Here is a 26,315-nt window from a genome sequence, read left to right as displayed (position 1 = left end):
AATTTCTAGCTACTGATATCTCACTATATAATTTTGAAGTTAAGAAGCTGGTTTATGTTAGCACAATCTGAAATCCTATTTTTAAACACAAGAAGCATAAATGATTTGTACACTAATTTCTAGCTACTGATATCTCACTATATAATTTTGAAGTTAAGAAGCTGGTTTATGTTAGCACAATCAGAAATCCTATTTTTAAACACAATTTTGACTAGTAACTTCGATTAAAAATCACCATAAAACATAGCAAAAGTGTACTTTTCTGGAACTATATATGTTTGGAGACAAATCTACTAACACCATTTCCATCTATACCAAATCTGATACATAAAAAGTAATTTAAAATCAAGTTTTGGAATAGTTCACTGTACGTAACCTAAAATGTCAATTTATTGGGAGTTGGGACCCAGCATAATATTAGCCCTATATTATAAATCTATAAATAAGAATCATATGGGTTTTGAACTGCGCCGACCCTGCCTATATCTACAAGTAGAGTTTCATTCAGAGATTTTTGTAATGTACATTTTCACAAATGTCCATCCAAACTTCACGACAAAAAGATCGTATCTATACATCATCGCCCATACCTAATCCGTACTAGTCTTTGCAGTAGACCTGCATATACGTACTTGCATGTGTTACACATGCACACCACACGTAGATACGTATTCACTACTTCACGGAACCCCATCACCGCCAGCTCCAAACCCCCTTCACCGTCGATTTTAGATCCATCATCTGCAATTCGGCAGTAATGGGGTACTGGCGGTGATAGTTATTTCGGAACCGGTGCTAATGGTAATTAAAAAAATAAATCCCGCCCTTTGGCCGCACCCCGCCGGATCTGGCCGGCCGCACCCCGCCGGAGTCCCTCGCGCTGCTGCCCCCTTGCACTGCCGGTCCTCGCGACACCGCGACGCCTACTGCTGGTCACCGTGGACCAGAGAGAGTGGGGGGAGGGAGGGAGGGAGGTGCACCTGGACCGCCGTCAGAGATCCACGCGCGCCCGCCGCCCCCTACCGTCATAGCTCTGATGTGCCGCCGCATCCCATCACAGCCCCTGCCGTCGCCGCTCCTCACTGTTGCCATGAGTTGTGAGGGGCGCGCGGAGGGGGGAATGAGAGGGGCAGTGAGATCTTAAGGAGAGGGAGAAAGGAGGAAGGAGGAGGAGGGGAGGCGGCTGGTGAAGGGAGAGAGGGGGAGGGGCAGCGATCGGGGGAGGGAGAGAGCCACGGAGGAGAGTGAGGGAGGGCGCTGGGGAAGGGGAGGTGGACGGGGAAGTGAAGTGAGGGAGGGGAGGGGGAGTGGGGGCAGACACGAGGGAGAAAGGAGTTAACTCCAATCAATAAAAAATTCGGTTCCGTGGGTAGGGTATCACTGTCGGCTGGTATTTGGAGCCGGTGGTGGAGGTTTTTACCGCCGGGTCATTATTGGAACTGGCGGTGATACCCCTTTTCACCGTCGGTTCTAACGTCTACAGGCCCGGATGCTTTAGAACCGGCAATGATACCTATCACTGCCGGTAAAAAAAAAACGGCAGTGATAGGACGTCTGTGATGGCAAAATTTGTAGTAACCTTTGGACACATGCATGCAGCTCAGCTACATACACATGCTGCCATGCACATGCAAGTAGATGGACGATACTTTGTTCAGCCGTCCGTGATATGTGTTCTCATTTTGTTGTGTTTCTGTTTTTGGAAAGGGATGTGTGTTGGCTGTCTTACTCGCCTTCTCGTTTGTCTTTTGCGGCAGTTGCTACAAACAGGCTAGCTTGCTGCACTAAGACTCTGAAAAAAGAAAGACAAAAAGCTTTGGAATATTTGCTTGACCTGAGTGAGGAAAAACTTACCAAGGGTTGTAAAAGGAGGCTGGATAAGTCGTTTTATTAAGCATTGTGACTTAAGGCATTTCCGAGTGTAGTACTCACTCTATTAAGACATGTGTGTTCCATCTTTACGTGCATATACACATGTGGAACTAAACCTACTGCAAATGGAATAAATCAACCTAGCTAGGCTAGATGTGGATCTAGGGATCACAGCCATATAGTTTTTCAGATGGAAAAGGAGAAGCAAGCCCCTGCTGATTATTATAAATTAATAAAGAAAAGAAAACAGGTTGGAAGTACAAAAAGAACAGAGAAACAGATCACAGCCATAGTTGCAGTATTAGGGGGAAAAAAACTCCACAACAGAAGTAGAGTCTCCCAGGTTCTGTTTCAAGAAAGTGTCGTGCTTCGAACCCGAGCCAAGGTGGGAATTTGAACAATTCCAAGAGTTCAATTTTTTTAATCCTCCATGATAAGCTTGACCCATAATTGCAATACTACAAGGAATCGAGTAAGATAGTAGTTTCTTATTGATTGATGCATGCAGTTGTAATCAAGGACTTGAAGATTCCATATTAATTAGAATGTTTCGGTTAAACTCCTAAAAGCAATACAACATTTTTATTATAAAGAACTTACATAATATACTATACAATATATTGCTATCTCTTGTACATATTATTTTTTTTGCCAGGCCTTGTACATATTATTTAACAAGGGAGTAACGGTTAAAGTAGTATCTTGGTGACAATACGAGGTATATTTTGTGATTGGAAAGAGTAAAATAAAACAGAATACTTAACCTTTAGAATAAACAGTAATAAAAACCTTGAAACGAATCTAAATATATACTAGCTAGCTCATGTAAACTAGCTAACAGTTTTTGTTTGAGCATATAGTTACGGTAGTAGCAATCTAAGCGTGCGTAGCTCAGTTGGTGCTTAGGTTCCTAGACACTTTAGGTTCCTAGACACCGTACGGATTCTCGTATTTTCCAAAATGTAGAAATTAACAATGCTATTCTTTTCAGTGGTAGGTGACGTGCCTTTCAACAGTAAGGTGTTTGTAATAATGTGATGGGTGAGTGTGTGTGCATATATATACTATAAGTGTTTGCATCTATATTATGTTTCATAAAAAGTTAGTAGTTATGGTAGTAACAATGATCACTGCTCCTCTATAAATGTACAGTACATCCTATTTGAACTTGGTCATAAAAGTATATAATTAGATTAACATATTTCATCATTTTCACAATAAATCCAATAATATTATTTCTATTGATCAACCCACACAGTATCACTCGAATCAGTGTCAAAATTTATAGAGAATGTAGACATTACAATATATCAAGATTCTAAGGCTATTCCCAGTGGTAGTTTCATAGGAGTTTCATGCGCATTAAATACAGTGACACATTAGCTAATCTGATGATGTGGTAGAAAAATTAAAAGGAGAGAGAATGAACCAAGTTCATCTAGATGAAACTCTCTTGACAAAGAAACCAACTATGAATTTGTCTTGGAATTAAATGTTAAATGATACCTATGAAACAATAACATGAAGACTTGCACTGGAGGGTAGTTTCAAACATAGTTTCATTTTGCTCTTGCTGATGTGGCTATCTTGGAGACATCAAAATGAAATTCTCCACTGGGATTAGTCTAATAGCCATTCCTTTAACTTATAGCTACTGGCTATTTGGTAGTCGATCCTGTCCCAATTACCCCTGCAATAAACAGCACAGACAACAATGTTCATTCAACAATCAGTGCGTTGACTACATATTAATCTTAGTGAACTAATGCTCCTTGAGGTATTCAATATATGCATCATATACCTTGTTTCGTGAAGTTGAATTATTCTCCCTGACTCTGGAGCTGCTACCCTTACATATATTATTAGGAGCAGGTGCTGCCGGATACTATGTCACAGAAGACAGGTTTGTGGACAAACCTGCCGGATACAACCTTGTCGCACCCTGGTACAAGCTGTTGCAGGGTCTTGGAACTTCTCACTGATCTTGCACCTTCTTCAGAAGCGGCAGGTAGCCATCACGTGAACTAACTAGCTTTCTCAAACCTTCTTGCTTGGCCGATGACGGGGTCGGTTGTCTGCATGCGCAGGAGCAGCCGGTTGTCTGCATGCGCAGGAGCAGCCGGTGGGAAGCGGCTCCCGTGGTCTAGAGGGGAGTCGGCCCGGGAATTCACGGGTAGGAAAAGTGAGCAGTGAGCATCAGTTTCGATTGTATAGAGTTATATCTCTCGAATATTTAACTCAAACTAATTTTTTGGAACTAAAGATCTTCCTATTTAGTCCCGAGTCACTGCCTCAGAACTAAAGATCCTTTTAATTCCCGTTGGTAATACCAACCGGGACTAAAGGGACTATCATGCATGCACATGCACTAATCTCCTAGGCATTTGTACTAATTTTCTATAATTTTGTAAGCATTTGCACTAATTTTCTAAGCATTTATACTAAATTATACTAATTTCAAAATATTTCCACTAATCTACTAAATTATACTTATTTCCTAAACATTTATAATAAATTACACTAATTTATACTAAGTCAGATACTACAGACCGACTCCGGACTATTCGGGGGTCTAAAAGAAAAAGTCCGAAGTATTCAATCCTAAGTCAGATACTCCAGTCCATGCAGATTGCACAAGCTCGGTTTTGTTCTGTTCTTTTTGTGCTTGCTTCCACGTTGTTTTCAAGTTTGCTTTCCTAGCATTGTTCCTAAGATTGCTTTTCTAGTAGGTCCGCTGTAACTATGTCATTCTTGTGGACAAATTTGGAAATGGTCTTGATTCTCTTGTTTTGAGAGGAACTTAAAAGTTTTCTATTCACCTCTCCTTTGATCTTCATTTCGATTCGACATATACTTCCGATACGGCCTTCATCATCAACAGCGATGTCAATCCCATGTACTAGGAAGGACAAATTTGGCAAGGATATGGAACCCCTGGAAGGAGGCATGCCCGCAGCTAGTGGCACGCGACGGCATATAAATCTTCTAGACGGACTCGAGGTATGTGCACTGCAGCCATTGTCGTCTTCTTCAACCTACAGCGTGCACGCTGGTAACTTAGCTTAGACCCGGTTTGAAGACACGAACTCAAATTTAATTCCTATCACATCAAATATTTAGATATTAATTAGAAGTATTAAATATAGATTAATTACAAAATTAATTGTATAAATGAAGCTAATTCGCGAGACGAATCTATTAAACCTAATTAGTTCATGATTTGACCATGTGCTACTACAATAAATATGTGTTAATCATGAATTAATTAGATTTAATAGATTCATCTTGTGAATTAGTCATGACTTATACAATTATTTTTATAATTTTCTGATTTTCAAACATCAACGTGACGTGGACCCAAACCAACGCGTTAGCTTCCTCTCTCCATCGATGGACGTCGTCAGTAGCGTGGAAATTTCAAACTGCTCGCATAAAGTGAGCGGCCGGGCCGCTTCCACGCAGGGCCGAAACCGCCAAGCAGATCTGTCGGCCGGGCCGCTTCCACGCACGGCCTTTCAGCGTTCCATACGCCGTGCTTATCTCCGCATGCACCGTCGCTGAATATTCTTCGCCTCCCCACCCATTATATATATAGGTGTGCTGTGCGTAAGCACATTGCATCACATCGTACATGTAGATTAGGAACATATGGAGATGATGATGAACAACAGCAAAGGTTCAGATCCAGCGTACTACTATTCCGTCGATCCGGGCCACCCCAGCGGCTGTGGCAACGGCGGCGGGGTTGCTGAGGGCTTCCTCGACATGTTCGGTGATCACCACTCCTCGTACGTCAGCTGCCTCACGATCCTTAATCCATGCATCCATACCTATATATGTATAACGCTAAAGTATACTCCTTATGATCGTGAGGCAGCTGACGTACGAGGAGTGGTGATCACCGAACATGTCGAGGAAGCCCTCAGCAACCCCGCCGCCGTTGCCACAGCCGCTGGGGTGGCCCGGATCGACGGAATAGTAGTACGCTGGATCTGAACCTTTGCTGTTGTTCATCATCATCTCCATATGTTCCTAATCTACATGTACGATGTGATGCAATGTGCTTACGCACAGCACACCTATATATATACTGGGTGGGGAGGCGAAGAATATTCAGCGACGGTGCATGCGGAGATAAGCACGGCGTATGGAACGCTGAAAGGCCGTGCGTGGAAGCAATCTGTGTGCAATCTGCATGGACTGGAGTATCATATCGAAGCGCTGAAAGGCCGTGCGCGCGGCGTTTGGAAGCGCTGACTGGGCGTGCGCGGGAACAGTCGAGAGATCTCGGCGGCTGTGGCTGCATGCTGCCATGGCACTTGCTCCCCTTACAGGGGTCCGTATAAAAGATGCCCCCCTTACAGGGGTCTTGTCGTCCTTGCCAAATTTTGCCCTTGCTACACTAGCTGCCAATGCCTGCCCTACCATTTGTATATATGTATGTATATATTTGATGAGAAAAATCACACGAAGATTTTTCTTTTCTTGGAATAGTGTGGGCATGCTAGTATACTAATTACCCATAGAAACAAGTACTTTATTAATCTATACAGAAAAATAAATACAAGTCCCTATACGTCCCATAGCCTACTGACAGCGATCTTGTCTTGGGCGATATGATCTTCTGATTCCTAGGATATCGGAAAGCTCCTAGTTAATCACCTTCGCAAGTCTTGCTTGCCGAAGCACCTCCGATTCCGTTGCCGTGGTTGTCGTCTTCGATCTTCGCTTCACGTTCTCCATGCACGTGTGGTGTTGATGTGGGTGTGGCATCCGCGTTATCCATAGCCTCGGTCCATGAGCTGGTGTAGACTCTGATCTTTGCAGGAGTTTGATGGATGAGAGGCTGCGTCTTCTTTGTTCCTTCTCCTGGCGATGCTTCGAGGGGAAGAGCTGCGGCTCCTGGCGGCGCCTCTGGTTGATGGAAAAGGATCCCTAGGCCTGCACGATGGCTGCAGGGGCCTTTATATAGGCAGGAGCTAGGATACGTGGGTGCTCAGGTGTCCCATGGGGCGCCGCCGTTGGTTCGTTTCAAGCGACGATATCTGCAGGTCGTTCCTGGTTTGCCGGCCAAGTTGAACTGGCATCTCTATCCGAGGCTCCACACTCCAGATAGTTATCTGTGCCTCGGTGGTCTCCTGGACTCGTTGTGGCTCTCTGCGATGTGGGCCTCGTTAAGTGAAGCCCCATTGCACAGGTAGGAGACCGGCGTGCACACGTGTATCCAGGCAAGTCCTTTTCTCAAGCAAATCGTCTTGAGAATATCTCCCGTTAGTTTGCTAATCACGATATAAAATAGCTGCCCGTGACACAAGGGCCTCTAAAACCTTTTCTTAAGTACGCCGGCTGACCCGCGGTCCCGGGCGTATGGCAATACGTACTCGTAGGGGACCCCTCCGTTCCAGACTTGCTCGCTTCTGTTTCTTTGTGTCTTTAATAGCACGAACACATCCTCTATATATGAGCTCGTACAAATGTACCAGGCACTATCTATTTGAAAGACTTTGTACAAAATCTCATCAAACAATATACAGGTCTTAGGATGATTGTATCGCTTTGATGTAAGATTAGTAAACTTCCATTATCAAAAAGTGGCCTTTGTCACTGATAAACGTCTATGGAAAAAAAATAAGTGAAAAAAATGTCTATGATCGACCCCAACCATCTTCTATGTTCGTGTAGGTTTCCTTTAGGCCTACAATCACCACAAGCTTGAACTAGAGTCGCTATAGGCTTAGAAAGGTAAATTCTTCATATGATACTGGAATAATAATTCTAACTACCCCTAATCAGCACAGCTAGCTAGTTAATTAGATCTATGTGTTCTCAATGGATTACGTTTTAGTTCCCTCAATGCATTTTATTCAGTGGCGTATAAAGAATTAATCCTTCTAGAGAAGACTACCCATATTCACTTTTACAATAATTCTTAATTTGGATTGGTATGTAGGTAACTTATTAGCATTAGCATGCTCGTTGCTAGAACAAAAGTTGCCCTAGCTAGTTGGCGTCGGGGCTAACTCCTTCAACCAAATAGAATCTGCTCTGATTAACTAGATAGGTAAATTAATGCCTCCAATTGATCAAAAAAATATTTACCTCTGATCATAAATATAAATCATTTTGGACACTGAATTTGTTTGGAAGGTAAAACTTTAATGAACAAATTCTTATAATTTTAAATAAGAAATAAAAACGATGACATGTTAGCAATCTAAACTAACTCTTTATATATATGCACATATGTTCGGAATCTAAAAGTTTGCCAGGTAGAAATTCTAAAACGACTTTAATTTATGCTTTGCGGGAAGTATACGCTATTATCCAAAATTTTAATCTAAATAATGACAGTTCACTACTGGAAATTCTCCTTGTTGTGTGTTCTTTAAAAACTGATAAGTAAATTTCAATTGCCGTGTGTGTGCTGGAAAAAACCCCACTGGAAAATTGGGCACACACATGCATGGAAGTTCCATTTTCCAGTAGTAGTACGTGGTTGTAAATTCATTGTTTTAGCTATCTTGAACACTTCTAAGTTATATAAGTGCAGTCCCCTTATGTTATTAGACGTATAACGAACATGTTTGATTATTTCACAACAAATTTGAACATGCCATAAACGACATAAATATATTGCATTGAGATCCAAAAAAAAATAGCTACAGGTATGCGTTGTATTATTGCATGTAGTTTATTCAGTTTGAGAATATCACAGCTGGATAAACCAGCCAAGCCAGTTCAAGTTCAGATCTCCGGCCGGTTAAAACTTTTACATCGATCTATTCCACATAAATTAACCGGGAATTAATCAATATGCTCATGTGTTCTCGTGTAATAAATTATGCATGTATACACATGCATGCTTGGAGAGGACATACATACCTTCTACGAAGCAGCTGCTTCGTCGCCGCCTCCGGCGAATCCTCAGATCGACTGACCGCCGTGCCGATGTTAGTTGAGCCGGCCTACGGCCTTGTGGTTTGCTCTTCATCTCTGCCAGCGGCTTCGTCTTCAATCAGATGCATTTTTGCGAAGAATGCAGTGTGTGTATTCAGCGGGGTAGTTATCAAGAGTACTTCTTCGTTGGCTAGCTACTTGGATTTGTATGTATAATATATACTCCTATATACATACATGCATGCCTTATCCGGTTTCTTTCGTTATCCAACAAAGACTGTACTTCACGTGACTACGACGTGTATGTCCGGCCCTGGTAGCTTTCTGTAGCTTACTTCACCTCGCCGAGGGCACAGGTGGCGCCCATGCAATATCAGCACATCGATTACGTAAGCGCTACACAAGGGCGCTGACGCAAGGAATTTCGATCGGTGTTTTCTAAACATTTTACAAGTTCTTTTTTTTTCCAATCTGCATCCATTTACTGTTTGGTAGGTGTAATTTAGTCTTTGAATCTTTGAATCATTGTTCGCCTAAAACAGTCATTTAGCCTATTTAAACGCTGTGTAAATGCAACATTACATGGTGGCTTAGCCATTTATCCCATTTAAACAGTTGGTTAACATGTTTAAATGACTGTTTAGCATGAATAAGTAGCTAAACGATATAGTGTTGACTGACTGTATTTAACATTTAGGATTACACTGATTCAAATGCAATCTCATAAATACACTAAATGTATTGTGTTACTTGAGTTGTCACATTCGTTTTAGATCACATATAATTTGAGCATAAAACAACCAAAATTCTTCTCGTGTCGGCAGTATGCCTCGTGGGATGTAGATTTCCCTTCCTAATGTCACCATTTCAAAGCAAGAAAAAATAAAGTAGTGGCTAATTAACCCACTCTACTACCCACTAATGTCACCACATGCATCCTCCCTATTATGCATTGTTAAATTTTGTGGAATCTATTTACTCCCTCCGTTCCAAATTATAGATCGTTTTAGCTTTTTTACGTTCATAGATATTATTATGTATCTAGATATAGTGTATGTCTAAATGCATAACAAAATCTATGAACCTAGAAAAGTCAAGACGACCTATAATTTGGAACGGAGGGAATAATTTTCAATGGGTAGTTTTTGGTTCAATTTTTTTCCTTGTTATATATATCTGGGTGTGAGACCATTTTAGTTTCTTAGAATAAGGTCACAAGTTGAGTGTGGAGCTGCTAAATTGCAAAATTCCACTTCTCAGTTTCGAGTTTTGCATTGCTAGCAAAATGTTGTCATAATTTTAGGGGGGAACCAATAGGAGCGGTTTCATGGTTTGAGCACACTTATTTTTAAGGTTTCACCTGGTAGCATTTCGTCTAGGTTTATCCATGTAGACCTCAGGGTTTGGGGTCATTTTTGTTTTCAACAAATAATGTCATAGTTTGGGGGCAATACGACAGGAACACTCCCATGTGTAAGTATGACATGCTTTTCGTGTTCCAATGCAATTTGTTTGCAAATTTTACCTCTTGATTTAAATGCCAAATTTTGCCTTGTTATATGTATATGTCACGGTTTTGATGTCCATTTTCTTCCTCCAAAGTGAAGTCAAAAGTAAGGGAAAACATGCAGCATTGTTCTCAGCTATCTACACCTCTTTGGCTGTAATGGGGGGGTCGCCGGCAATCCCAACCCCCTGTATAGTCTGGTTTGCAATTACAGAGGACCTGAAGCAAACGCTTAATTAAAAAGGTCCCCTTGCCGTTTGTTTGGTTACAAAATGCAATCCATTGTGTTTCGTCACAATTGCAATCGAAGCAGACACCCTCAATTTCAATAAGCAATGCTATGTCGTCACTGTGATCGATCAGGCAGGCCAAGCACATTCATCCACAGCCACCTCTTCTCCGGTCGGCAGGCTCTTACTAGAACATCCTTCAACCCCACAATGGAAACAGAATGCAACCTCTCTTCCAGCTTCCCTTTCACAGCTGGGACTTGCTGCATCCAACAAAACACACAACAATTTCCCTGTTAAACCTAAACCCTTCAGAGCACATGAATCTATTTTACTCCCTCTGTTCCAAATTGTATGTCGTTTTGACTTTTTTAGGTGCACAGTTTTTGCTATGCACCTAGATACAGTGTATGTCTAGATGCATAATAATATCTATGAACCTAGAAAAGCCAAAACAACCTACAATTTGGAATGGAGGGAATAGCAAATACACAGTTGCTATAGAAGCAGGTTGGGTAAATAAAGGGGGTGGTGGCTACCTTCGATATCCACAGAATGTAGAGTGCTGAAAGCTCTGCTTGGACGCATGACTCCCCAAACTCATCCGCAGGGTCATTCAGGCACTCTGACAGCAGGCCTATCTCCTGGGTGATGAACAGATCCACCTGGGATGTCGTTGAGGGGCAGGTTTCTTCAACAGAAAACAACTGCTGAATCCACCATTGTGAAAGGAACCTCCGGTGGTTCCACAAGGACTGCAGCAATACAGCACCGCAACTAGCATAAGCAAAGACATACCAGACTGACTGTAATCACCAACTGAAAGAACAGCAGCAGGCGAATTTGGAATTTCCAAACCTCTCTCCCTTGGTAGCGTCTGATAAGCATTTCATTCCACCTCAGCTCATCCTGTCAGATCATATACAATCAACTTTGCACCAAGATGGCCGCATATCAACTAACCATGGCCTAAAGAGAAACCAATGTTTTAAAATACAATGATATGCGTCATGCGTGTGCATCCTTTGTTTTCTGCTTTGTACAACATGCATATAATGGAAAGGGGGGATAAGATGGCTGAAATGAATACAATTAACTGTAGCAGAAAAATAATTAGCTTTGATCAAACTCATCATACCTTCCAGAGCATGCAAGTTTCTGACTCCCAACTGACAGAATCCTCTCCGTTCCCTAGACAACTGTCTAGCAGTGCAAGAAGCAGGGACTGCATGGATGCAACAAAAAGGCATGTGCGTAAATACATATGCCATCAATCAGACTGGTCAGCAAACAGGATACGTGTGCTGTACCATCGGAAATTGTCAACTAGAAGTTCAAATTCACCTAAAGTCTAAAGCATGGTGCGCATTGAAAAGCTTTGCAGATTCATTTGCAAACATATTGTGCAGGCTCTCTAAAGATGCTACAGGTCAATATGAAAACCATCAGGTAATAAACAAATTTGCATTAAAGTATTGTGTAGTACTTACTAACCCTGCGGTAGTGAAAGCAGCAGTTGTCAGCAACATGTAGTTCACTCCATCTTGTTGACTTCTTCAGTTCATCCAGCACCTTCAGAAACAGAAATTATATGCAACTGACAAGGAGACATTCTGAAGGTTTCAGCAACATTGTAACAAGATTAAAGCTTTGCTCTTCATGGTAGTGCTAGGAAGTTCAGTTACAAGATTAAGAATGAGAGACAAGTAGTCTGAAATGATTTATCTGCACCTGTTTTCTTGTCATGTAAGGAATAAGCCAGCATCGATGCCTCCATGCACGGTAGTTCATCTTTGACCTCTGCAAAAGCCATAAAAAATTATCTTTCTGGATACTGTCTGCAGCTACTTGTGTACAAGAAGTTTTTTATCAGTTACATAAGAAACAGCATGGACTATTACAATATGATGAGCATGAGCTCAGACAAGTTGACACTGTTAGCAGTACGAATAAGTAAGTGTCTGTATGTTATAACCTCTGCTATCTCTTTCACTAGTACAGATTCCTTCTCTACAAGCTGTGCCATATCTTGGTGTTGCTCTGCAACTTGTTTTAACACCCATCTCCTGTGGCAGATAGAAACTTTAAACTCTACATGATTTTATTGCTATCCAAATCAGCATAATAATTTGGTTCCAAATGAAATCCAGCTCCAAATAGATAGGTAGGGGACATAACCCTTTATCTGAAAGAGTTACACAGGCAATGCTGGTTTAATTCTTTTTACAAGCGCAAAAGGTGTACCTGTGGCTCCATGTGCTCTCGTTCTTTGGCGAGTAGGAAAGGATCAGCGCACACAATTGCAGCTCATCCTTGAGCTTTGTGAAATCATATTTCTCCGACAGAACCATCTTCCTGCAGGAAAGAATAGAGACGATCACACTCCATCTTCTTGGCTTCTTGTAGCCAATTCAATGAAACGTGAAAAATGCAAACCTGGAGTTCCATGCGGTAAGCATGTCAGGGCAAAGTATGAGTAGCACCTTGGTAAGGCTCATCAGATGAACTGCTTGTGATGGAGCATTTCTCGTGTTGTAGTAAGCATCGCGGGCGGCGCGGTAGAGCTTGGGCAGGATCTCAGAGCAGATGGCAAGCTTGTGGTCTCTGCACCAGAAGTACCTGTGCTGGAACTCCGGAGCCTGGGATGCAGAATCGCCATCTTGGCCGCAGCCTAGCGAGCCGAACTGCGTCGGATGCAAGAACCCCACCTCGTCACTGCGAATACGACCCCCCCAGATAGTGAAGTGGACGAAGGAGGAGGCATGGGTAGCAGCAGGAACGAGAGTGCCTGCCTGGGAAATGTACATACATGAGGGGGTCGGAGTGGAGGACTCGCTCGAAGTGCAGGAGGAGATCGTCGGCGAGCTGCTCCTCTGCTTCGTCCGCCTGTTGCTCCGCTGCAGCACCTTCTGATTCGTCTTCTTGCTCCATTGGGCCAGTCGAATTGTTTGCAAATGCGCTCGCTGCTCCCACCTCTCTCTGCCTTCTTTTGGGATCGCAACAGGGAATCGAATCAGAAGTTGGAAGCAGCACAGCTCAAGGGGGGAGGGGAGGGTCGGAGAGAGCGAGGGAGAGGGAGTACCGGCCGCTGGATCGGAGATCGAGGCGCTGAGTCGGCCGTGGAGCGCCCGTTCGGAGGATTGGAGGAGGAGGCCGCAGGCGTGGAGCAGGAGCTGAGCGGGCGGCGGCGGCAGGCGATTTGGTTGTGGGGGGGGGGGGGGGGGGGGGGGCGGGGCGCGCCGCCTCCTCCGTCGATCCAGCTTTGTTGGGCCTAGCTAGGCCGCAGGAAAACGCGCCTAAAGTTTGGGCAGGTGTTGGGCCTCGGAACTACTAGGGCCCAAGTTGACTGACAGACACATCCGATCGGGAAGCATTGGGTGGTGGGCCCGTCCGACCGGCGGGCGACCGCCGATGGAATCGGCCGGCCCACACTAGTCAAACAGCGCCGCCAGTGGGGCCACACTAGTGAGAGATGCTGCCGCCTGCCGCCATGGAAATGTAAAACGGGAGAAGGGCCCACCGGCCAGGACAAGCCTGCGACGGCGGTCTCCTCTGCAGTCTCGCCCTAGCGTGAGAGAGACGAGTCCAAACCTCTTTCCAAAGCAGCCTCGTCAGCAGGGACCGGAATATAAAAAAATTCGACCGGGCCGTTATTTCCTGTACAGTTTATTAGTATAACAGAACAAAAAAATTAGAGTTAAACATGTCCCTTTTCTAGGCCAAAATAGAAATAATCTTCTTTGTTCAGTGGGAAGATCTGCATGAAACGCTAGCGTGCTGCTATGGAAAACGTGATCTTCTATCTTTGTGCATAAAGCTCCCTCTCTTATTCGAAAAAAGGGGCTCCCTCTCTTATTCCTTTCGGTGTTTTCGCAATCAAAACTATACAGTTACGGTGAAATGATATAAATTAATATATTATTATTTTATTAGATGCAAGTATATCTTTAAGCCCTCTGAAGAAAAGAAGTCACTAAAATATTTCTTTATAAAGTCAGTGGACAGACGGTGCTCTTCGTTATTAATAAAGATAGAAAAATCGCTGGCTCACACTTCCATCCGCCGAAAAAATCTAATCTTTTCATCTTAGTCTTCCTCACGACTCACGAGGGGCATCAACAATAAATCTCATCTTCCTCGCTCCCCCCTCCTCCATCTTCAGATCGCTCACTGGCCTATGGTGCTGCACTCGACACCGTCGGCTCCCATCGCCCCCCTCCCCAACCTTTGGCGGCCAGCGACACCTCACCACTCGTACCCGCCGCCGCCGCCATCTTGCTAGCCTCACCCTCTCCTAGCCACTCCAACAAAACTCTTCCGCCACCTACCCTTTCCAACCTCTCTCCGCCATTGCGACGAGCGACTCCACCACAGCCTCACCAGCCCATCCACACCCCACCACCACCACCGCCCCCCGCAACCTCGCGCAACCTTACCAGCTAGATTCCGATGCCACGTACCCTATCCCCAACCCCAAATCTCAAATCTGTAATTTAAACTCACAACACCAAACCCTAATTCGAACGGGAATCGTCAGAATTGATTCGTTGGCGGAAGAATTGATTCGTTGGCGGAGAAGACGAGGTCTCATCGGAGGTGCTTGGAGGAGTAGGAGCTCACCCAATCCGCTGGACCCTGGTGCATGCATCTTACTTCCTTTTATCTATTTGTTACTTTTCTTTTCTTTTCTTTTTTTACCTTCGACATCCCTTTTTTTGCTCGTTTGTGACAAGTCTATCGCGCTTAGATTTTCCATTTGTTTATTCCTTTTCACTCCAACCCGTCCCACTGGCCACTGACCCCTGTCTTTGACATTGTTGACTCCAGGTCCCAACCCAAAGCGACGCTTTCCCAAAACACCCCTTCGAATCTGGCAAATTCGCCCTCATATACCTCCGCCTTCCTCTCTCTCTCTCCCCCCGTGCTGCTGCTGCTCGCCTGCTCCGCCCTCTTCGATCCCCTCCTCGTCAGGCCTGCAGCGGCCACGGATGGACCGCGCCGCCGCCGCCCCCACCGTCGCATCCGACCGCCCGGTTTTGCCTTCTCCCGCGCGCAGGTGAGCTCGCCGCCTGAGCTTTTCGCGGTCTGTGATAGCTGGAACGGGCGGATTTGCTCCGCGCGTTCTTGAGCCGCCGCCTGCCCATGGCGGAACCACGGCTGGCGCCCATGTTTTCGGCGCATCTAGTTCTTGGCGCAATCTAGTCCCGTGCTGTTTTCATGCGCCGAAGTTTTTTTTTTGTATTTCATTTCTTAATCCGCCTGTCGCCTGAAATGGATGGGTTCTTTTGGCCGCTGCGATTTCCTGTACAATTTCCCAGCTCTGTGAGATTCCGTAGAGATCTGCTTATCCTGCGCCGTTCTCTGATTCTGATGTGCAGATGCTTCTGCCCGTGAGAGTTGCAAGTAGCTGAGGTCCATTCGAGGTGGAAGAGGAGCTCGGAGTTCAGGAACGGATTCGCCCCTCTGGCTGCTTCTCCATTTCAGCCATGGAGGAGGTGGAGGTTGCCAACAGGGCCGCGGTGGAGAGCTGCCACCGGGTGCTGTCCCTGCTCTCCCAGTCCCAGCAGCAAGACCCAGCTCTGCTCAAGAGCATTGCTTCAGAGACGGGTGAAGCCTGCGCCAAGTTCAGGAAGGTGACCGCCCTCCTTGCCAATGGCGGTAGCAGCGGGCATGCTAGGGGCAGGTTCTACAGGAGAGGCAGGCCTTCCGGATTCTTGACCCTGAAGGGCATCTTGGGGAGCAGCAGCGATACCCCATCGGAGTTGATGCCCAGCGCTGCTGCTGCTGCTGCTGCTCCATCTCCGTCTACTAGTTATGCGCAATTGCGCTCTCGGATTGGTGGCGTGCCAGACCCACGAGGGCTGGATTTGGCCAGCTCGAGCAGCAAGAGCGGCGCTCATCCGTATGGAGCTCCGAAGATGGTCCAGCCATTGTCGGTGCAGTTCCAGATTGGGAACGTTGCGCATCGGTACCCATTCCACCAGCAGCCTTCACGGCAGAAGCTGCAGGCCGAGATGTTCAAGAGGAGCAATAGTGGGATCAGCCTGAAGTTTGATAGCCCTAGCCCCAGTGGTGGTGCTGGAATGATGTCGTCGGCGAGATCGTTCATGTCATCCTTGAGTATGGATGGGAGTGTTGCTAGCTTGGATGGGAAGCGGCCGTTCCATTTGGTTGGTGCACCGGTGGCAAGCGACCCAGCTGATGCGCACCGAGCGCCCAAGCGACGGTGCATGGGTCAGGGGCAGGATGGCACAGGCAAGTGTGCCACTACTGGCAGGTGCCATTGCTCAAAGAGGAGGTAAATTGTGTTCTTTTAGTGATTTGTATGCTTATATTTTTATCTCTTGCTGGGTGGGATATTACTCAATCTGATGACGCCACTCTTTTTGACAGGAAATTGCGAATTAAGAGGTCGATAAAAGTGCCAGCCATTAGCAATAAAATTGCTGATATCCCTCCGGATGAATATTCTTGGCGGAAGTATGGGCAGAAGCCAATCAAGGGTTCTCCTCACCCTAGGTATGAACTGAACAAGAACTATTTAACTAACATTAAAATGTGTATAAAATCATTTTCAGTCATAATAATTGATGCATCATTCCCCTTGTTGTGCCCTGAGAGATGGCATATCTGCATCAGGCTCTCAGGGTGCTCCTTTATCTGTAGAATAATTGTTGGTGTTTGGATCATCCCCTCCACTTTACCTTTTCCTTACTCCCAAGTGCTTCGGCAACCAATGCGTGTTGATAACTTAGTCGCTAGCACAATTAAATATTGCTTAGTGGTTTGTATCAGGGTTCTACTCTTTCTTGTACCCATTTTGTGAGATAAAGCAAGGATCTATCATGGGGGACCTAAAGTAGGTAAATTGCTGTTGCTACTTGCATTTGAATGCCATGTTAGCCTATCTACATCATACTCTTGATTGCGCTCATTCCCCTACCCCATGTCAAGCTTTAATGTCTTCCCTAGATGATAGGAAATTGTAGCTATACCATGAAAGCAAGCACATGGTGCTGATTGTTTACCCATTTCACATATTCTTTTTGTCTCAGCGTGAGACTCTCCAAGCTGATGACTTGAATCCAATGCAGGGGTTACTACAAATGCAGTAGTGTCAGGGGCTGCCCAGCAAGGAAGCATGTTGAGCGCTGCGTAGATGACCCAGCGATGCTAATTGTGACATATGAAGGCGAGCACAACCATACCCGGCTGCCCGCACAGTCTGCCCAGACCTAGAGAATCAGTAAGACGCAGCACTCCATACAGGAAGCGTAGGCCGTAGGCCATGCCCTTGCTGGATGGCCAAGCTGGTCATGTAGAAACTCAGTCCGGAGATCTTTGAATGCAACAGCAACCGACATGGAGCCATTTGAGAATCTGATGAGCTGCTTGGCCCCTCCTGAGCTTCATGCTGTTACAGATGCTATAGTGGGGACATTCAAGCTGTTCACCTATCTTGTGAGCTGTGGCACATATAATTGAAAGATGATGCAGGAAGGAAAGGAAAATCTGGCATTCGATAGCGACTGGCGAGCTTCGCGAGTAAGTTTTAAGGGGGTTGAAAGCAAAGATTGAGGAAAAGAAGTGAGCGACTGAGCAAAAATTGAGGAAAAAGGGTTGCAAGGATGGATTAGGATGGCGGGATTGGCTTTTAGCGTGCACAAGTTCACTTGCGATGACTTGCCTGTGTGTGTTGCTTTTGCTTTATCGAAAGATCACCACCTCTTTTGTTGACAAAAATAACATTCCAGTATCAAAGGTGGTCCGTACTGACTGCTGACAAGTTAGGACCATATGGGTTTTCCAGGTGTAAGCATTCCAGAATGAAAGGTGCAAGTTGTTGGTGTGATTTGCCATCGTGGTACTATTGCCCTTGTGTAAAGCATTCTATGTCCATGATTTCTGCATCGATTTGTTCCATCTGCGCTCTTGACGGATCTAAATGATGAATGAAAGAACAACAGTTTTATCTTTTATTTTTTAAAAAAGGGATAAAATTGTTATATCAAAGATCCTAACTAAAACTTTCTTTCATGGGCAACAAATTAAAAAAAAATTCTGGATCCTTTTCATGAAGACGTTTGTCAGTTTTGTGGAAGTCATGGTCATGGTCATATTTTTGTCAGGAAAATCGTGGGCCCATGAGAACAAAAGGCATACATGAAACATCATATTATTAGGATTTTCCAGTCCCATGTTTCTTCTTCGCTTTCAATGCCTCTAACATGAGGTTGACAATTGAACACGTTAGCTGACGCTTAAGGTGGAGTCATCCGGACATACTAATCATAGAAGGCAAAGCCCCTGGCTGTCCTGTGGGTGCAAACCAGTCACACTCCATTATTGGAGCAGCTCACCGAACAAAAAATGCGTCACCAACCGATGATTCATTTCATGGTCAACCACACTTGAATTTCCTGGCCTATCCATAATCAGGGAGATCTAACAAATTCGTACAAGGAATTTAAGGTGGAGGATCTTGGTGGGAGATTTGTGTCAAGACCTGCAATTAAAGTAACATAGTAATGCTGGTGTTTGGAGGTCAAGCAGCAGGAGATTTAGCTTCAACCAATGGCCCCCAGCATCAGCTTTTGAATATTCTGACGTCCAAGCAAGACATGTAAAACACCTTGGGAAGGTACTTCATTTTTTTTAAAAAAAAAATCTTGAACATTTCTGTGTCCATCCCATGTTTTCTGTTCCTTTTATGCATCCAATATTCCGATTCTATGAAACTATTTAGAACACTTGAATTCCAGTCGCCTCAACTCGCATAATTTCCTTGTTGATCCTTTGAAATTCCTGAACATGGCCTTGTAGTTTTCGAAATACGGCTTCTTCCTTCGTTTCGCTTTGATTCCTTTCTTGTCATAGATCTTGTTGAGGGACAGTACAGGCTAACTTGCCCTGTCTCGGCTGTCGCTATTAGCTTGCTAATGATGAAGACACTGACAAGCAGAAACGATGAAAAAAAAATATTCGATTGGAACATCCTAGCAGAATAATGCACAGAGAGGAGGGGAGGGCTGGATCCATTGACAGCTACTTATGTCTGACAGAACATTTGATGTTTGGCATAAAGCCTTCTTCCATGTCTATGTCTGTACTTTCATCACATACACAATTTCTTCAGGAAATGAAATGATCAACGGCTGGCATATCCTACTGTGACATTTCAAAAAAAAATGATAGCAAAGCAGCAAACAAATACAAAATGTGCGCTAGAATTTCTCATCTTTCTTGGACTCGCGTTCAAATGTGTCTTGCAAGAAATCAAATTTTGGCTGTGTGTGTTGCATGCATCAAGTTAAGAGAGTAGTGGGCAGTGTTCATCATAACAAGAATTATTAGTGTCCTTAGCAGTTCTAGTCCTTTGGGTCTAAGTTTTCCCATAACGTGCCTCCTAAGTCTAAGCTTTGGGCCCACAGCCCGATGAAAAGGAAGTCAATTGGGGTCGGTAGCAATTTCACGCAAGTCAAGCCTTGCGTGCAAACTTGTAGAAAATCCAGATAAAAAAAGACTCGAATCTGCGTGCGCTTTTGGTAGCCACATGCCCACATGTCAAGTGGGACGGCCTTTGAAGTGAAACCCTAGAAACCTTACTGTCAGCTTCTTAGCCTACCTCCATCTTGTTCTTCTCAGTCCCCAGCTATAGCCTCATCAGACTATGCTCAATTTCGCGTTGAGTTTTAAGACCGAGTAATAAACGTCCAGTTAGAACTCAAATTTCTCCGGACCAAATGACGAAATGGTAGGGTTTTACCTTTGCTGTTCCAAGATGCTCAGTTACCCTTCCTCTTCCCATGGCATCATGGATGCTCTGCTCCAATATGACCAGAAGTTGGAATCAGAGCATATCCGTCCCTGTGATACAAAGTGGCAGTCACACCACCAGCAACCTAAGCCGTTTCTTTCAATGCCACTGCCACAAAAGAAAAATAGGATTGGAATTCTGAAGTTTTTTTTTTCGAATTTAGAAATACTAGGTCAATGGTAAGTTCACGCGACGACAGAGCAAAGAAAGAGGGTACTCGTAACACAAGACAATCGGCACTGGCGTCAGAAAGCAGCTTACAACACCAAAAGTTAGTTCAGAAATCCTAACGACCTCGAGTTCTGAACAGATGAACAGACTAGGCGACTAGCAAACAAACCCAAGCACCACCCTTCCCAAGATCTGAAACAAGGTTTTTCTTCTGACTAGTATCCATAGCTAGGCGGGTATGGTGCGGCGCCGTAGCTTCCTCCATTGTGCGGGCCTGGAGCTGCGCCACCTGGAGGAGATCCGTATGATGCTCCGCCGTATGGTGGGTAAGAGCTGTAGCCCGTGTCAACTGGTTGAGCAGGTGGAGCAGGAGCTGGCGGGCCTTGGGGAGAAGCTTCAGCCATGAAATTCTGCAAGAGAAGAGTATCAATGTATCATTGTTCAGTTACACAGAAAAAAGAAGTTTGGTGCACAGAGAACATGTCAACCAAATGATATGGTCATATATATGCTACATGGTTCTTGTAGATTGTAGATTACTTAAGGTTAACCTAGGAAAATGACAAAATCTACACTGATCAAAGTATCAAGACGTGCATTGTATGAACCATTTGGTACACATGGCCCCATTCATGGAATGTAATGTCTACCCCGCAAACTGTACCAGCAGTATAAATCAAATTATCCACAATCGTCAAGCTGTGACCCAGTTTGTACTTGGTTCAAGAAGTGGCATCGGATAAGTGGATTGCAACAATATCAGAAGCTAGGAAATCAATTGTTGTGGTATCAAATGCGTTAGCCAAATTGCTCATGCAATTTAAGACGACAAGGAAAGAATTACCTTGATCAGCTGTTGAGCAGTTTGTACTTGTGAGGCGCTTCCTGTTATCTCCACTGTCATCTCCCCAGGAGCACCTTCTTGAATACTTATTGTTGCGCCACTATGCCTGCGGATATAGCTGATGCTGGCACCAGCTGCTCCAATCACAGCATCAGCATAGGAAAGAGGAACTTGCATGCTCTGTGTCACCTGTTAAGTAAAATCAAGCAATAAAAAAGTTAAGATAGCTTATCATGAAATCGGCATGCAAGTAATTCATCATGTCAAGAACAGTCAAATGTGTAGAAACTAACCTGAGAAGACCCATGTGCTTGGTGTTGGTTCCCTGAGGGAGGAGCAGTTGGAGGTGCATCGCGTCCATATGAAGAAATTCCATAGTGTGGTTGCTTTTCTACAGGGGGCATATCAGGAGGAGGATAATAGTTGTCTTGTGGTCGTGGAGGCATGTACTGTGGATTCCCAGCATAACCTGGGCCCCCAGGAGGAAGGTTTGGTGGATGACCCCAGGGTGAGGGTGGAGGAGGACCCCATGGCTGTGGAGGTGGCATAGGTTGCTCTCTGTGCACATTGTGCGCTTTCATCTGTCAAGAAGGCAATATATGTTTTATGATTACAAAATACTTCATCGAGGAAACAATAAGCTGCATAGCAGAATACAACTTGCCTGTGATTCAAACAAAGGGAGAACACTGCGGTCAACAAGAAATTTTCTTAAATGACTTGCAATCAGCTCCACTGCTTTGTGAGCATCAAGAGGTTCACCCTGTATCTCAACAACTCTATCATCATTTAATGCCACAGGTGGAACATTCTCTGTCATGGAAAAATAGTATATTAGTGAAATGGCTGATGTGCAATGCGAGACGTCAAGTGAAGCTGTAGATCGTGGATTGATCCTTGGCCAACTAAAACAATTGAAAAGAACTAAAGAATCTGTATTATAAGCAGAATATGATATGGTAAAGCCTTCCCGTAACAAAATGGTAATGCAGGGGGTAAAAGAAGTAAAATCTTACCAAGAATTCGGAGAACACACTTAGAAGCATCCTGTATGGATTTAATAGTTCCTCCTTGCTTTCCAATCAGGCTGCCAGCTTGGGAAGCTGGCACCAGTAGCCTTGTAGGCCCAGCAGTGACAGTGCCTCGTTGAGGCTGCTCAGTTTCACCATCTAAACCATCAGTTATCCTTTTATGAACTCTAAGCAAACCATCAACAGCTGGAGGTAGCACCGCATCTGGTTCATCCTTTGCTGAAATCATTACCTTTAAACAGGAAAACAGCATCAAGATGTCAGCAAGTACGTACAAATATGTTACACAGAAACATTAGTAAGTAGCAACATGCATAAGGATTCATGAAGGGAAATGACGATACAAAGATAGTCTTTCCATCCTGCAGTAGCCAGACAAAATGATAATGGATAGGTTCATACAATTTTAGCTGGGTTTCAACTAAATGTTCTCAGTAGACATACATCTTTGCATGAAGTAACCTTTATCTGGAACTTTGCCCACCAAGACAACTGAGGCGATACCGCCTGCTGCCCATGGTTAAAACAATAAGAATGACGCACGCTTCTATGCATATTGAACATCATTGATCTGTGCATTTCAACATCTGAAGCATCCTTGACCGCATTAATAATTTTCCTTAACTTTGTACATAAGACCGTTGCTTTTAAGTGCATATTGGAATTTGGGATACAAGTGACCCATGAGGCTATATACTGATTCCAATCTGAATATTTATCTATATTCTTAATCCCAAAAGCAAAACGAATTAAGTAGATCAACATTTAACAAACAATATTGTTAAGTTAGAACACTGGTTCAGAAAAACCGACTCCCCCAAAATATTAAATGTCAGAAATTATATTATATATCTAAACTGCACTTTTATATTTTTTTGCAGTTATCTATTATTCTCTCAAAGTACCAGAGCATTATTTAGGAAATGATTAGTGCTTATTCTTTTATATTCTTTTCACTATTTTAGTCTTCCATTGCTTAACCAACCGATGCCCTTTCAGTCAAAAAGTCAAACAAGTCATGGAATTACCCGACAATATATGCAGCTCCTTGACAGGGATCTTCATCCAATATTCAAAAGACTTAAATCATACGTGCGGCAGAGGAGCACAACACTGTACTTTGGTAACCATGATTGTACGTCTATTTTGGAATTTGGATACACAAACGACTCAACTTGAGGCCTTAGGCAGCAGTGATAACCTGCAAAGATTAGTTTGTTATTGTTATTGACACTTTATGTTCTGTGCTTGAATGCCATTTTGCTGATAATCTGCTCCTTGTTAGTTTTAGAGTTTCCTTGTGCATAAACTTCAGGCTAATAGCATGAATGTGTTAACTGGTCTTCATAATATACAGTTAGCTAAAGAAAGGAACCATGCCCCAATATTTTATTTTAATCCGTCACATTTATAACTACAGAATTGGTCAAAATCAGTATACCCATTTGATAATTGATGGAATCTTGTTTTTACCATGAAGGCATTCATGTAGGCAATAAGGCCATAGGGTTCATGTATATATCGGACCCCATTAATATTCACTAACAGGCACAGTGTCTTTTTAACTATGCATGATTGTTTCCACTGCAAACTTCAAAATGGAGTTGGGAGATTTCACTTATCCACTACATAAAAACCTATATTCAACTTTTTTTAATTATTTGCTCTAAACACATACCTATTTTCAATAGGAAAGTTTCTGCTACATTAATACTGTAATAACTTAGATGACCATATCTCATAGAAATATAAATTCCATTGGAGTTAGCAGTGATAATGGAATCACAATTTTCAGGAGCACTATATCACCTGACCACAAACCTAAATTCTTTGATTTTTTTTTAAAAAAAAGGTTTAGAAGAGCGGATATTCAGAAGGACAAGGAAAGCAAAAGATCCAACTCAAGAACCTCAAGAATAACATAAGCGGTAATCTGCAGCTGCAGATATATGCCAAACAACATTGTACAGCAAAAAAATTCAATAATTAGTTCCTGTTTCGTTTCTATAATTTCCAGCAACTTTTCCAGATTCAACAAGACTTGAACGTGCAAATAACAGGTCATGTTGTTAAAGTCAACCCCAGCACTTCCAGACAACAAACAACAACCTATCGGAGATCCATAAATTACCATGTTAACAAAGCATTAATTAATTGAATGCACATTACGGGTGCTCAGGGAATATAATAGTATTTCATCTGCTTGCAATTGTAAGCCTTCCTAGCCAATGCAATCTTAAAGACATTCATAAAAATGAAAATAATCACCAGTAGGCAACAAACTATCTACATGTATAGGCCTTTAAAGTAACAGCATAGAATATTGATCGGTGTAGGAAACAAGTGAAACTGGTCTTCGCACATGAACTCAACATGCCTCTGCTAGAACATTATTGGGCATACTGACTGAGAAATCATTAACAATAGCAATTCAGCAAGTTAAAGAAGATGGTGAAAGACTTACAGCTCTTTCTGGCACGCCTTGTGGGCCTTCAAGAACCTTTATTCGAGCTTTGGATTCCTCAATCATTTTCTTGATGAAATCTCCTTTTCGCCCAATGACAGCACCCACCTTGGAGACAGGAACCAGTATGCGGAACACACTCTCTCCAGGCCACCCAGACCATTTCTGCTCATCAGGCACCGCATTATCCTGCTGCTTTGCCCCAGCTTCCTCGCCATGGACACTTGCAGGCTCCTGCTGCTTGGGGGTAGTTTGATCCTCTTTGTTCAGATCCCCCACAACCTCATTGTTCATGTTGGCATCCTCAGGGTTCCCCAACTCGTCAGGCGTTGGGTCTTTGGATTCCTCATCATACGGCTTTTCTGGTTCTGCATCGAGCTGCTCTTGCACATCAGCACGAGGATTAGCTTGCTCCTCAACACCGAGGGTAGGAGGAGTTCCAGTCAGGTTATTCTCCACAGGGTCCTCAACAGGTACATCCATATTTTCTGGAAACAAGCAACGAAGCTCAAGTCAATTCAAGAGGCATAACTCTGAAATATGCATGAAATCCGAAGGAGTCAAATGGGGAAAAACAAATTACGGCAGTGCAGACACTCCACAAAACCAGCTGAACTACCAACCACACAATTACTATCCTAACTTACACGAGCCCACCCCGCCTGCACACCACGAAAACCCATTTCCCCCGCAGATCCACCTAATCCAAAGCTCGTAACGGCACAAACCCCAAACGCCTCGGCCACCAGCAGACGGGAAAAATCTCGGACACTAAATCCTAATCAACAGCAGAGCTGTGAGCTCACACCACGAAACTCCCCAAACGGGCACATCAAATCGAGCCAGACGTACGGACGCAGTCGCGCCCGCCGAACCAGGCAAGCCTACGCACACGAGAACAAGGGTGCGTCTCGCGCACTGGAACCCCAGCCGCCGCCCTCGGAGCCCTTCGCCCGCGCTCGCTAGGGCTGCCGCGCGCGGACGCGACGGCGTACGGACCGAAAGGAGCGGGAGTAGGGGAGGGAGGACCAGAGGAGTGAGCACTAACCTTGTGGAGTAGGAGGAGGCCTCGCCGGAGAAGGAGCCCCGCCGCCGCCGCCGCCGCCGGAGGAGGAGGGGGAGGGTTTTGCGCGGGGGGGTGGGAGGGGAGCACGGGACTAGTGCGGATTCGGGAGAGAGAGGGCGTGTCGTGTGCGCGTGCGGTTTGATTTAAGCGGCCGTGGCGTTACGTTACTCTGTCCAGATGTGCGTGCGGCCCATGGGCCGATCCATCTTGGGCCCTTAGTTTGTCTCTCCACAGGCCGCTCTTGTCCGGAAGAAGGCGCGACTGCGTTTGCAGACGCGCCGCTGAAGTATCATCGCCTTCAGCGAGCACGCGGTCCAAGACGACTGCCGGCCCATGACCATACCGCCACCACCTTCCTCCCCGCATGCCCCCCGTACCGCACTCCTGCATCATCTCCGACGACTCCCATCGTCGGC

At 44.4% G+C, this 26,315-nt stretch overlaps 3 protein-coding genes across 4 annotated transcripts; 1 reads left to right on the top strand and 2 right to left on the bottom strand.

Moving 5' to 3' along the window:
* Positions 1-10,383: 10,383 nt before the first annotated feature.
* LOC117847177 (uncharacterized) lies at positions 10,384-13,716 on the bottom strand. Of its 2 annotated transcripts, none has more exons than XM_034728340.2 (11): positions 13,589-13,716; positions 13,316-13,489; positions 12,943-13,221; positions 12,751-12,861; positions 12,482-12,572; positions 12,238-12,306; positions 12,001-12,078; positions 11,645-11,731; positions 11,365-11,415; positions 11,046-11,261; positions 10,384-10,769 (listed from the first exon to the last, which is right to left on the bottom strand). In XM_034728340.2, the coding sequence occupies exons 2-11, from the start codon at positions 13,435-13,437 to the stop codon at positions 10,623-10,625; spliced, it is 1,251 nt and encodes a 416-aa protein (XP_034584231.1). In that variant the 5' UTR covers positions 13,438-13,489; positions 13,589-13,716; the 3' UTR covers positions 10,384-10,622. The 2 variants fall into 2 exon arrangements, with proteins under 2 accessions (XP_034584231.1, XP_034584230.1); XM_034728339.2 differs by having other exon boundaries at positions 13,316-13,492; positions 13,589-13,715.
* Positions 13,717-15,376: 1,660 nt separating this feature from the next.
* LOC117847178 (protein WRKY1) lies at positions 15,377-18,358 on the top strand. The gene is made up of 4 exons (XM_034728341.2): positions 15,377-15,562; positions 15,885-16,804; positions 16,900-17,025; positions 17,601-18,358. The coding sequence occupies exons 2-4, from the start codon at positions 15,993-15,995 to the stop codon at positions 17,743-17,745; spliced, it is 1,083 nt and encodes a 360-aa protein (XP_034584232.1). The 5' UTR covers positions 15,377-15,562; positions 15,885-15,992; the 3' UTR covers positions 17,746-18,358.
* A 2,163-nt stretch (positions 18,359-20,521) lies between these two features.
* Positions 20,522-26,019, bottom strand: LOC117847176 (flowering locus K homology domain). Its single transcript, XM_034728338.2, is given in 8 exon segments — positions 20,522-20,810; positions 20,812-20,904; positions 21,339-21,527; positions 21,632-21,919; positions 22,003-22,151; positions 22,355-22,601; positions 24,834-25,321; positions 25,882-26,019. Coding segments are annotated over 7 exon segments (1,617 nt in total). The 5' UTR covers positions 25,317-25,321; positions 25,882-26,019; the 3' UTR covers positions 20,522-20,642.
* Between the last annotated feature and the right edge of the window lie 296 nt (positions 26,020-26,315).

Source organism: Setaria viridis, chromosome 3 (assembly GCF_005286985.2).
Source record: "Setaria viridis chromosome 3, Setaria_viridis_v4.0, whole genome shotgun sequence".
NCBI lineage: Eukaryota > Viridiplantae > Streptophyta > Magnoliopsida > Poales > Poaceae > Setaria > Setaria viridis.
The sequence above is the reverse complement of the archived record's forward strand: the minus strand, read 5'-3'. Positions and strand labels throughout refer to the sequence as shown.